The sequence below is a fragment of the Arachis stenosperma genome, chromosome 4 (assembly GCF_014773155.1).
Source record: "Arachis stenosperma cultivar V10309 chromosome 4, arast.V10309.gnm1.PFL2, whole genome shotgun sequence".
In the NCBI taxonomy this organism is placed as follows: Eukaryota; Viridiplantae; Streptophyta; class Magnoliopsida; order Fabales; family Fabaceae; genus Arachis; species Arachis stenosperma.
In genome coordinates, this window is record NC_080380.1 from 41,349,526 (window position 1) to 41,362,189 (window position 12,664).

Below are 12,664 nucleotides of genomic sequence, written 5' to 3' on the forward strand. Positions count from 1 at the left end.
TGGCTATTAGGGTCTTGTTAACCTCTACTATCTTTAGTGGTTCCATAAAAATATTTTTCACCCATTCCATTAAAGAATTAGCGATAAAATTCCAAGCCTGTTGATAAAATTTTGCTGGGAGGCCATTATCTCTAGGAGCCTTCCAACTTTTCATGGAAAAATAACATCTTTGACTTCCATAATAAACACCTTTTTTGCGATATCTTTATAATAATTCCTATCCTGTAACTTAGAAAATATATTAGTCACTTCAAATAAGCTAGATTCTGATTAGAGCAATAAAGAGATTTAAAAAACTCAACACCCTAGGACTTAAGGCTATCAACATCATCCACCCACTCTTTCATTATTTTTGAAAGCTGTAATTTTGTTTCTCCTTCGCCTATTATTAATTTTTTGGTGAAAATATTTTAAGTTTTGATCCCAAAATTTAATAATGTTGTATCTAGACATTTACTGCCAATAAACTTTTTCTTGCATGGTTATAGCCTCATATTATTTTCATAAATTCTTTTAAAGTTTATCCAAAAAATGGGTTAATGGTGAAGGATAGCTTCTTATTTATCCCCTCAAGTCTCAAGAGAATGCGTTGTTTCTTCTTAAAGATATGGCCAAACCATATTTTAAATTTTTGCTTTTTCAATAAAGCTGGTTATGTTGGTTAAGAAATTATTTTGCTCATCTCAGTTTTCTTAACCATGTTATCGTAGTCTTCATGAAGCACCCAAAGTGCTAGGAATTTGAAGGGCTTAACGCCTCCATTAGTATGAGTTAGCTGAAAGTAAAGGAGAATGGGAAGGTGATCAGACTTTAATTTTGGTAACTGTTTAACCCCCACATATGAAAAAAACCAGAGAAATCAATATTAGATAAACAAAAATCTAGTCTTCTTCTGATACTATCCCTTTGCCACGTAAAGTGGAAAGCAGAGAATTCTAAATCTTTTAAACCACAACTTAAAACACAATCATTAAAATTATTAGAGTCTAAGAAAAGATTAAAAGATCCCCCTGTGTCGTTTAAGAAAAGAGTGGAGTTGAAGTCACCACCTAGGCGTCAAGGTTCATTAATGGTGGCTACAATCTCATCCAATTTTCTCCAGAGTTTTCTACGATCTCCTACTCTTGGGCTTCCACAAATAGCAATGAAATACCAATGACTGCTATTTTGTCATTGAACCTCGAGGTGTACCAATTGTTTATGAACAATAATAGATTTTATGTTTCAATAGTCTTTTTTCCAAAGGCACCATATACCACCCAAAAAATCTTTTGCGTCGCTAAAGCACCATGTATTAAAGCCCAATTTTTTAATAATGAATTTAGCCTTCATTCCTGATACATGAGTTTTTAGTAAAATCTAAAAATTAGTTCTATATTTATACATAAGGTCATTGATAATAAATTTGAAGCCTTTTGCAGAGGCTCTACGATAATGTCAAATCAAAATATTTATAGATAACAAATAAGAAAGAAGAAAAATATCAAGAAGATAAGTAAACTTCTTATCTCAAAAGAGGGTACGTTTAGGCTTCCATAGCATTTGGAGCTTCTTTTCCACAGCTGCACTTCTACTGGCGGTAGTTTCTTCGGGAATATACAGATCGATCACCATATCCTTTGACTTATTGTCCCTTGCATTGGGTTCTGGTGATTTATCCTTATAGTGTTCACTACATTGTTTCAAGTTTTCTCCCCCATAAGCTCCATTAATTAGGATTTAGTATTTGCATCAAGGGAGCCATTGGTAGAGATGTAGTTTCCTTCTTTATATTTTATGTAAATTTTCTGGCTGAATCTACTGAATTGTCTTTGATATTCCTGTTGTCACTCATCATCTTTCTTCTTAGTTAGGTTATGCGTTGGATTGACGGCATCGACAATAATAAGAGCATTTATTTATTCTGGATTTAGCTCATTGATTTTGAATGTTCGTTCCTAGTTAGATTCTTGCAAGTCTCAAGACTTTTCTCCTTTAATTTGAATTCTTGTTGGTAGCATTTGGTTTATTAGTACTTTTTTTTATAATTCTGTTTTTCTACCTTATCAACATGTTAACTTGAGCTAGTGCTTGACTCTTTCTTCTGATTCAAAAGGGAGGGACTTCTTTTCTATGTCTCCTTGTGTATTTTTTCACTTTTCTGATTAGTCTCTTCATTTCTTAAGGCGTCAAATCTGTTGTTGAAATATTCTTTGTTTTTGATGGAATTATTGCTCCCAAATCCTTGCTTATTTCTCCTTTAAAAATTTTTAACCACCATTCATGTCCCAAAAATACTTTCCTCTTTTGTTGTAAAATTTTTTGATTTATCAGCGTTTAAATGGCTTTTATTACTCCCATCTGCTGTATCAATAGATGGCTGATTATCTCTCCGATTTTTCACCCCAATATTATCTTTCCTCATATGATTTTCTGCACTTTTCTTTTCTGACAGGTACTGATCTTTGGTAGTGACTCCACCTTCCTTTCGACAGTTCTAATTTTTTATAGGTGGTGTTTCAGCTTTTTTTTTCAAGCAGCCATCCATCTTATGTCCGTATGTACCACAATAAAAACAGATTTGATGGAGTCTGTCGTATTCTAATATGAATTCCTTCCATAATGCTAAGAATGATGGCACTAGCTTCTTCTTTAGGTCAATTTCTACGCATATTCGTGCAAATTTTCCTATTGAATGGATATAAGTGTGTTCATCCACTCTAAGTATTATTTCAATAATATTTTCCACCTTCCATAAGAAATATCTATTGTACAATTTCACTGGGAGGTTAGGATTCTGACCTACATAGTGACTTTCTGAACTTCATTCCCTTATGGCATGAATAGGAGTCTCCATCTCTAAACGAGAAGGTAGTGGTGATCTGGTGTTGAAATATTCTTTGTTATTGTTGGAATTATTGCTCCTAAATCCTTGCTTATTTCTGCTTTAAAAATTTTCAACCACCATCCATGCTCCAAAAAAACTTTCCTCTTTTATCGTAAAATTTCTTGATTTATCAGCGTTTAAATGGCTTTTATTACTCCCATCTGCTGTACCAATAGCTGGCTGATTATCTCCCTGATTTTTCACCCCAATATTATCTTTCCTCATATGATTTTCAGCACTTTCCTTTTCTTACAGGTACTGATCTTTGGTAGTAGCTCCACCTTCCTTCCGACAGTTCTAACCTTTTATAGGTGGTGTTTCAGCTTTTTTTCGAGCAGCCGTCCATCTTATGTCCGTATTTACCACAATAAAAACAGATTTGATGGAGTCTTTCATATTCTAATTTGAATTCCTTCTATAATGCTGAGAATGATGGCACTAGCTTCTTCATTAGGTCAATTTCTATGCATATTCGTGCAAATTTTCCTATTGAATGGATAGAAGTGTGTTCATCCACTCTAAGTATTATTCCAATAATCTTTTTCACCTTCCATAAGAAATATCTGTTGTACAATTTTGATGGGAGGTTAGGGATTCTGATACTTTTTGAACTTCATTCTCTTGTGGCATGAATAGGGGTCTCCATCTCTAAACGAGAAGGTAGTGATGATCTGCTGTTGAAATATTCTTTGTTATTGTTGGAATTATTGCTCCCAGATCCTTGCTTATTTTTCCTTTAAAAATTTTTAACCACCATCCATGCTCCAAAAAGACTTTTCTCTTTTGTTGTATTTACCAGCATTTAAATGGCTTTTATTACTCCCATCTACTGTATCAATAGCTGGCTGATTATCTCCCTGATTTTTCACCCCAATATTATCTTTCCTCATATGATTTTTAGCACTTTCCTTTTTTGACAGGTACTGATCTTTGGTAGTGGGTCTACCTTCCTGCCGACAGTTCTAATTTTTCATAGGTGGTGTTTCAGCCTTTTTTTTTTTCGAGCAGCCGTCCATCTTATGTCCGTATTTACCATAATAAAAATAGATTTGATGGAGTCCTTCATATTCTAATCTGAATTCCTTCCATAATGCTGAGAATGGTGGCACTAGCTTCTTCCTTAGATCAATTTCTACGCATATTCGTGCAAATTTTTCTATTAAATAGATAGAAGTGTGTTCATCCATTCTAGGTATTATTCCAATAATCTTTTCTATCTTTCATAAAAAATATCTGTTGTATAATTTCGCTGGAAGAATAGAAATTCTGACCCATATAGCGACTTTTTGAACTTCATTCTCTTGTGACATGAATAGGGATCTCCATCTCTAAACGAGAAGGTAGTGATCCGCAACTATCCAAGGACCTTTAAATAACATATGAGCATAATCATCTTGGCTTGAGAAACGAACTAAGAAGTAGCCTCCTTCCAAATCCATTACTTGAACAGCTTCCTTTTTTGTTCATCTTCTGCTAATCCATCGCTCCATAGTTTGCAAGTTTAGTTTCTTTTCCAAGGGTTTAACAATGAGGGACTGTTTTCATGGTCTGCACCACTCATTATATTCTTCAAGGGACACTTCTATGGTTGGGTTTGGATTAAAGGGAGCCTGATCATCCTCCATAGTCTCCATTGGATCTTCATTCGAGATGTAGTCTTCAATTACTATCTTGACGATTTCACATGGATTCAGCTTGTCAAGACCATCATTGATTAATCTATCTTTATAGGATGATTTTATCTCTTTTGGAACGACAAATTCAGAAATATTTTTTTCTGTAGCTAAAATATTTGTTTTCTCTATAGCTACTTCTGGCCTCTCTCCTCTCTATGCACGGTCATCTCCATGTGGTCTTTTACCTGATCTGTTTCATTTATCTTGGCTTTCTTAGTGTTTTTTGCCATCAAGTCTTTTTCATTTAGAGAATATTTTTCTTTCAGCAATGGTAGTTTCTGAGTTCATTAAAAGAGAAAAGAGTAGAGAAAAATAAAATTATCTTTTAAAATTTTTGTACCATCAACACAATTTTTTAGGACCTATCCAATCATTACTTCTATTATATATATTATACAAGATGAATATTATAATGACTATCATTATGGTAGTTATAATTTTTAACTATTACTTGAAAAATATAACTTAAATGAAAGTTATACTTTTTTATTATTTGATAATATTTTTAATATAAAAATAACATAAAAAATAATAATGTAAATAAATTTAAAATATTATCAAATAATAAAAGTATAACCTTTAAGTGTAATTTATATCCATCATATATACTCACCCTAATATATATCATAGCCATACCATATACATATTTCTTGCTTCGCTTATAATGGAAGCATTACACTGATACAAATTAAACAAAGTTGTGCAGAAAGAAAAATTCTGCGGATTAAGAAGGATCACAAATATAATATAACATAGATTCTAATTCCTAACAATAAGTACTTCATTTTGAACCAATAACTTAGTGCTTAATTAAAAATATAATCTTATACATCTTAACAATAAGAGTGAAATTCAAACTTGCGAGTCCAAATATGTTTGCCGTTAATATGATGCTTTGCAATCCTTTTACCATTGAGAATCCGATCCACCATGGCCACCTTCTTTAGCACCATCACCGCATACAATTTCTGGCGACCATCGTTGCCGCCGCCGCCACCCATGGTTACACTCTCCACACATTCATCCCCAAACAATTCTCTGACTTCCTTCTCCGACACCGGAAAGCCTCTAGAGAATGTCAAGAACATTGTTCTATCCTCTTTGCAAACATCATCGGAGGGCCTCTTCCCATTCCATATATTATTCTCATGAAGCAAACCGAGATTTGAAGATGATGCCTCTACTAATTGCGGCGGTGGTGTCATCATCATGCCAATAATGTCGCCAAAGAAAGTGTGGCGAAAACCCGGGGAAGTAGACAAATTAGTGAAATTACTATTATGCATTTTCTTCGATGACGTGATAACAAGAACGTTGCCATTTTTGTGATGATTATTATTTTTATTTCTTTTTTGGAGAATATTTTTATTACCATGCAAGATGTCTAAGAAGATTCTACTGCATATGTTTTTAAGAACGCTTTTGATTCCGGCAAGTGCAGTGTACCTTCTCTCATGGAAGATTCTAATTGAGATGTCTCTTTGGATTAACTTTTTCGTTAAGAATAAGCCTCCGCCACCGCCACCGCCACTGCTGAGGTTTTCTGTCTCGAGGAATACGAGGCATGCGGCGGCCTCGTCGACCACGGCGGCCACGAGGGAAGGCTGGTTTTGTAGTTGCATGATAGTGTGAATGAGGTTAGGGTAGCCAATGTGTTCTAGCCATAGCCACAGGGCCATGACAAGAAGGGATTGCGTGATGTCACGGCGGAGTTTGAAGATGAGGAAGCGGAAGAGGCTGCGGTCGGTTTTGTGAAAGTGGTGGAGCTCTTCGGTGGTGAGTGGAGACATGGTGGTAGCCATTTTAGTATAAGTTTGAGTGTGTAGTAACGGTGGTGCATGAAAGGAAAGAAGAATGAGTTGGGTGAAGCTAATTAAATAGGTCAAATTAAATGTTCTTTCAAATAAAAACAAATGATGCCTATATTTATGATTACATTATTACTAGTAGACCACTTTTTTTAATGTTATTGTTTTAAAATATTAATGGTAATTAATGAGTGGAAATTAGTTAAAATGTATAATAACTTTTTAATATTTTAATTAACAATCATATTATATTTATAAAAATAATAAACACTAAATATCTAAATTAATTATTAAAATATATTTTAAAATATAAAATATATTTTAAAAATAAATTAAATAACATATATATATTTATATTTAAATATATATTTTTATATATAAAATATATAGTGACTTATTTAATGAGTACTTTTTTTTAACTAATTGACTTAGTTTGAATATTTAATGAGATATTTGATATATATCAAGTATCATGAATGGATAAATTTTGGGAAACAATAAAATAACCTAACATGGATACTGAATAAGTAGTTTAATTTATATTTTAGATGTGTAATTTTTTAATTACTAATTATTGACTTGTAATTATTTTTGTTTAATAGAATTGTTGTGAATAATCTCTTGTTGCTAATTTGTAAGTACTACGCGTGCGTCACATGTATGTGAAACAATTGATTCAAAATTTTTATGCCTTTTATATGAGTCTCTTCTATTTAATTATAAAATAATATTATACATCTAAATTTTTTGTTAATTAAATTAATTTAATATAATAAAAATTAATTATAATTAATATTATTTTAAATTTTATTATTTAATTTAATTAAATTTAGTTAATAAAAAATTTAAATATTTAATATTATTATATAATAAATTTAAAAATATTATTTATACATCAAAATTAATTATTAAAATTATTATATATTTATATATAAATATATATTATTTAATTTATTTTTAATATATAATTTTATTTTAATATATATTTTATATTAGTAATTAGTTTTAGAAATTAATTTTAGTATATATCTACGTCGTTGTAACTAATATTCATTAGTATCAAATTATATAGAAGGGACAATCTTATAGAATAGTGATAAAATATGATATTTAGATGCCCTAAAAATATTATTGTAATTAATACTTGTGTACGAAAAGTGTAGGGCGTTCTTAAAAAAATAGGTAAATTTTATTCAATTTTTTTACTAATTTTTTTTTAAACTGTCACAATTTGGTTAAATTGATGGGATTTTCGAAGTGTAATGTAGCTCCGTTTCAATTGAGATGATGCGATTTTAAATTCTCACTGAAGCAAATAACTTTAGAGGAAGGGGGTTTTGTTTCACTAAAAAATCCAAACAAAATTAATATGCGCTATAAGCCTTCAGTTTTTGGAGCGAAATCTCCAACAGAGTAAAGATAAGTCAATCACTGATCTTCTTCTCTGTTATTATGACTCTTTCCTCTATCAATTTCAGCTGCCACGTCTGCCTCATCATTTGTCTCGGTCACTAGTCTCCTCCCTCCGCAATGTAGCTCCCGTGTGCGAAGGTAAAGTGGAAGGGATCGTCTGAGATTTCTCCTGCCGTGCATGTCCGTGACGTCATTGGCATCCTCCCCAGCCATTCGTCCCTGTGTCATCGTCGGCAGCCTTCTCTTCTTGTCCTGTTGTACATTGCCGATCATAAGAGACTCCCTTCTCAATCGTATGTTCCTCTCTCTTGTCCTAATTTAATTTTGATGGCTGTTGATAAATTAATCTTGCATCAATTTAATTTTTGTGCCTTCTAAATCTTGATTTGAACAACATTGATCAAATTATTTTGTCCAAATTTTTCTTTCCCAATTTAATATTTAAATTAATTTTTTTCAATTTTTGAATCTGAGTCTTGATATGTTTTTGTTTATTGCTCTGGCTCATTTAGCACATGCTCCTTAATAGTTTTCTAAGACAATTTCAAGATCTAAATTTTTGAAAATTTTTTAAATTGTAGGATTTGAAATGATGTAAATAAATAAATTGACATTAACACATTTGTAATTTTACCTTCATTGAACTAAGCTGAAAAGTTGTAGCTTTTTAAAATTGGATAACTTTTAGGTTTCACTTTTGATACTCAAACTCATAGGAGGCCTCATTCTCTTTAATCTTGTTACTTAATGATTCCAACTGATGCTCATATTCTTGTGACTTCTCTTTCAGTTCTCCTTTAGCATCCTTGATTTCTGGTTCCAACTATGAGTAAAAATCTACAATAATTTAATGAGTAAAAATACTAAATGACCATACAAATAATTTGTTACTTGTTATGGATAGAATATGAAATTAAATATAAACTAAATAAAATGCTAGACTTAGGATTATTTATTTAACATTTTTTGAAAAAGAATGGAGCCGAGTAAATATAACATAATTTGTAGATTATTAGGTCTTGAATAGGGTTATAAGTAATTTTTTTTTACTTTTAGGTTAAGAAAAAATATAGTATTAATGTCTTATGTAATTTTTAAAATTAAATTGTAATTTTTTAAGAAGCTATTTAAGTGTTTATAGAGAAGTTAAAAAAATAACTTTTCTTATAATAAAAAGTTTTTTTAATTATATTTATTTTAAAATAAACACTTTTAAAATTAAAAAACTAAATACAAAATAACTTATTTATAAGCTATTTTTAATATAAACATGTATATTTAAGTTATTTTAAAAAAAAAAAACTTAATTAAGATGTTTACCCAAACTAGGCCTAAGAAGTAGTTAAATTAAGGGTTAAGTACGATTTTGGTTCCTAACGTAGAAGCCGAAAATTTATTTCGTATCCTGCCTTTTTTCGCTACAAAATGATCCCAAAGATTTAACATAGTTTTAAAATCATCATTTTTACTAAATTTTTTATTTTTATTACCAAATTATCTTTAACTAAAAAAATATATATATATAAAAAAGAAAACGAGAAAATGGGAAGGGATTTAGGAAAGGTCGCGCTTTTCGGGGGGTTGTTGTTTTCAAAGAAGAGGGAAAAGGGGGAAGACGGAGAAGGGGGAAGGTCGCTGCTCTACGCCGTCGCCGCTGTTCCTCGCCGCCACCGCTACTTCTTCATCGCTGCTCCTTTTTTCCTCAACACACACTCACACTAACGGCAAGAGAGGAGAGAGCAGAGGGAGAGAGAAAGAGAAAAGAGGAACGGAGCCGTTCTCGCCGCCACACCCCTATCCTCGTCGCGATTTGCAGCGCCGCCAACCACCACAGTGCCCTCTTAGTCGCGATTTACAGCCTGCCACCACCGCATCGCCGTTCTCGTTGTAATTCGCGGTGTCGCCACCACTACTGCAGCCCTTTCCGTGCGATCCGCCACCACCACCGCAGTTCTCCTCCCCTCATGATTCGCAGTTCACCGCCACAACCCCTCCTCCCCCACCACCGTCGCAGCCCTTCCCCTGCAATGTTGTTTTAATTTTTTATTTTTTTTTATTTTTCAAATTTAAAGGAAGGTGTTTTGCTTCTGTTTATTCCATTGTTGTTGTTGTTGTTGATACTTCTGGTTGTTTCTGTTTATTCCTTTTATTCCATTGTTGTTGTTGATGCTTTGGTTGCTTCTGTTTCTGCCTGCTTCTATTTTTGTTTCTGCTTTTGGTTTTATTTTTGTTGTTGCTCTAATTCCATTATCTTTTGTTATTATTGTTGTTCTGCTAGTTGTTGTTGTTTGATTGTTGTTATTCTGCTTCTGCTTTCTGCTTATATTTTTACGTTTGCTTGTGCTTCTGCGCTTCTGCTTCTGGTTAATTTTGGGAAAGAAGAGGGGAGGAGTATTTTCATCCGAATGACGGTTTTAAAACTAAGTTAAAACTTTTGAGACTATTTTGTAGCGAAAGAAGGCCTGAGACGAAATAAATTTTCGGTCTCTACGTTAGCGACCAAAATCGTACTTAACCATTAAATTAACTTAAATACCTTTAAAATTCAGTCTTTAGTCAATCTTTATTATTATTTAATTAATTTAAATACTCACTTTTATATATTTATTATTCAAAAAATTAAAAATTTACTTATTTTTTATTTTTTTCCCTAAAAACTGAGGACCACATTTAAAAAATAGCTAGTTACACTGTATTTTTATTTACTTCTTTTCGAAATAAGCTCTCTTGATTTTTGAGAATTGAAATCTAATCAAAATAAATGAAATTATATAAGCTGATTAATTTGGTTATGGAACCTTTAAGCGTGTTATGCTACGTTATGGGAAAGGGTGGTGCTACACAACAATGTGGGGCAGCTTTTTCTGCTCTTGTAAGGTACAATTTGGATGGTCCAAATTGTTTGTGTGGTATAGTGTTAGTTGCAAATCGGACGGTCCGATTTGCAAGGAGGGAAAATTTAAATTTTTGAAGCAGGAAATCAGACCGTCCGTATTCTAATTTTTTTTTTAAAATTATACGAAAATCAATTTGGAGGGTCCGATTTGATTATTATAAAAAAATTTTGAACTGAAATGGAACATCTCATAGGGTCTGATTTATAGAGGTATATGTATATAAAAATCTGTAACTCATAAAAAAGGTAGATAGTGTCTTCTTCCTCATTGTGTTCGTCTTCTGCGTTCTTCAACTTCTCCTGGTTCTATTTTCTTTCTCATATGGTTTAAAAACATTGATAGTGGGAATTTTGTTTCTGTTCAAGTTGTTGAGAGAAATGGATGATAGAGTTCTTTTAAAGTGTATTATTTTGGTCAGATTTTGTTATAAACATCTGAAGGAGTAAAATTTATTTGTGACAATCCATTAGATGTTGTTATTCCCTTCACAATCTCATTTGAGGAGCTCAAAGGTGTGATATATGAGAAGATTGATTCTACGATGTCAAGGAAGACATCATGTATTTTATACAGATATCCCATCCCAGTATTTGGTGGATTCGTTCAATTTCAAAGCAAATATATAACCGACGAAGCGAGTATGCAAGAGATGTTTTCAATGTATATTGAAATTCGTGCCCAAATGTCGTTCGTCGAGCTGTACGTTGAATTCGAACAATCTGAGGCCGACCGAAATATTGTACAGGAAGATTATAATAGTGACAGTGAGGAAGAGTTCGAAAGCAATTATGAAGCTGTGGATCCAGATGGAGATGAAGATCAAGGTGACGGCACTATGGCTCCAAATGTGACAGACGTGGCAAATACACTGGTAAATGAAGTGCCGTTTGAGGAGCCATATTTCATGCGAGTGTTGGATTTGGAAGCCATGCATGCTCCGGAGTTTCCAGATTATATGAGCGCCAGTATGTAGTTGCCTATTTTTATGAGACGGATTAGGACTCTGTAATAATTTATATTGATTGATGGAGCAAATAGTTAAATGACATGTGAAAGTATATTTAATTAGCATTTATTTATATGATATAGTTAAGTATAGGAAAATCATATTTTTTGTTAGTTATTGATGGAGCAAATAGTTATGTGACATGTGAAAAGATATTCAATTAGCATTTGTTTATGTGGTTATGTAGTTAAGTGTAGGATAATAAATATTTTTGGTCAGTTATTGAGGTAGTTAATTAGTAATTACTGTTTCTTAGTCAATATTTAGTTATGTATTTATGTTTTCTTTTTTTGTTAGGATTGAGATAATAACCTGATCTAGAGTTTAATAATATCATCATAGATGTATTGAGTGATGATTTGCCTTTAATAACGGTTATTAAATTTTCGTTTGGCTGCTGTCGTGGTAGAAGTCCCTCTTGTTGCAGATGGTGAATTCGCTATGGGGATGGAATTCAGTTCCAAGGAAGCTATTATTAGGGCGATGAAAGAGTATGCCATCCAAAGAAGTGTAGACTATCGGGTGTATGAGTCAGAGCCGTTGACATTTTATGCCAAGTGTACACAATATGGGGAGGGGTGTGATTGGCTTATCAGGGTTAGCATGATCAGCAGAAAGTACTGTTGGATTATTAGGAGGTATAATGGTAGTCACACCTATACCAGAGCTACCATTTCTCAGGATCATTCGAAGATGGATTCTAACACAATTGCAGAAGCAATAAAGCCATTAGTTGAGGCTAACCCCTCGTTGAAGGTAAAATCAGTTATTGCAGAAGTGCAATCGAAATTCAATTACACCGTCAGTTATCGGAAAGCATGGTTGGCTAAGCAAAAGTCAGTTGGAAAAATATTTGGAGGTTGGGAAGTATCGTACGAAGCTTTGCCGATATGGTTTGAGGCCATGTGTCATAAGGTGTGATGCCAGGGCATCTAGGCCAGTTTCACTGACCTTTTCTTTACTGTTTTAGGGTAGTTTCATGCATTTTCCTAGTAAAC

At 32.7% G+C, this 12,664-nt stretch overlaps 1 protein-coding gene across 1 annotated transcript; it reads right to left on the minus strand.

The window, feature by feature from the left end:
* Window positions 1–5,375: 5,375 nt before the first annotated feature.
* On the minus strand, window positions 5,376–6,344 carry LOC130974907 (uncharacterized). The gene has a single exon (XM_057899746.1). The coding sequence runs from the start codon at window positions 6,342–6,344 to the stop codon at window positions 5,376–5,378; it is 969 nt and encodes a 322-aa protein (XP_057755729.1).
* Between the last annotated feature and the right edge of the window lie 6,320 nt (window positions 6,345–12,664).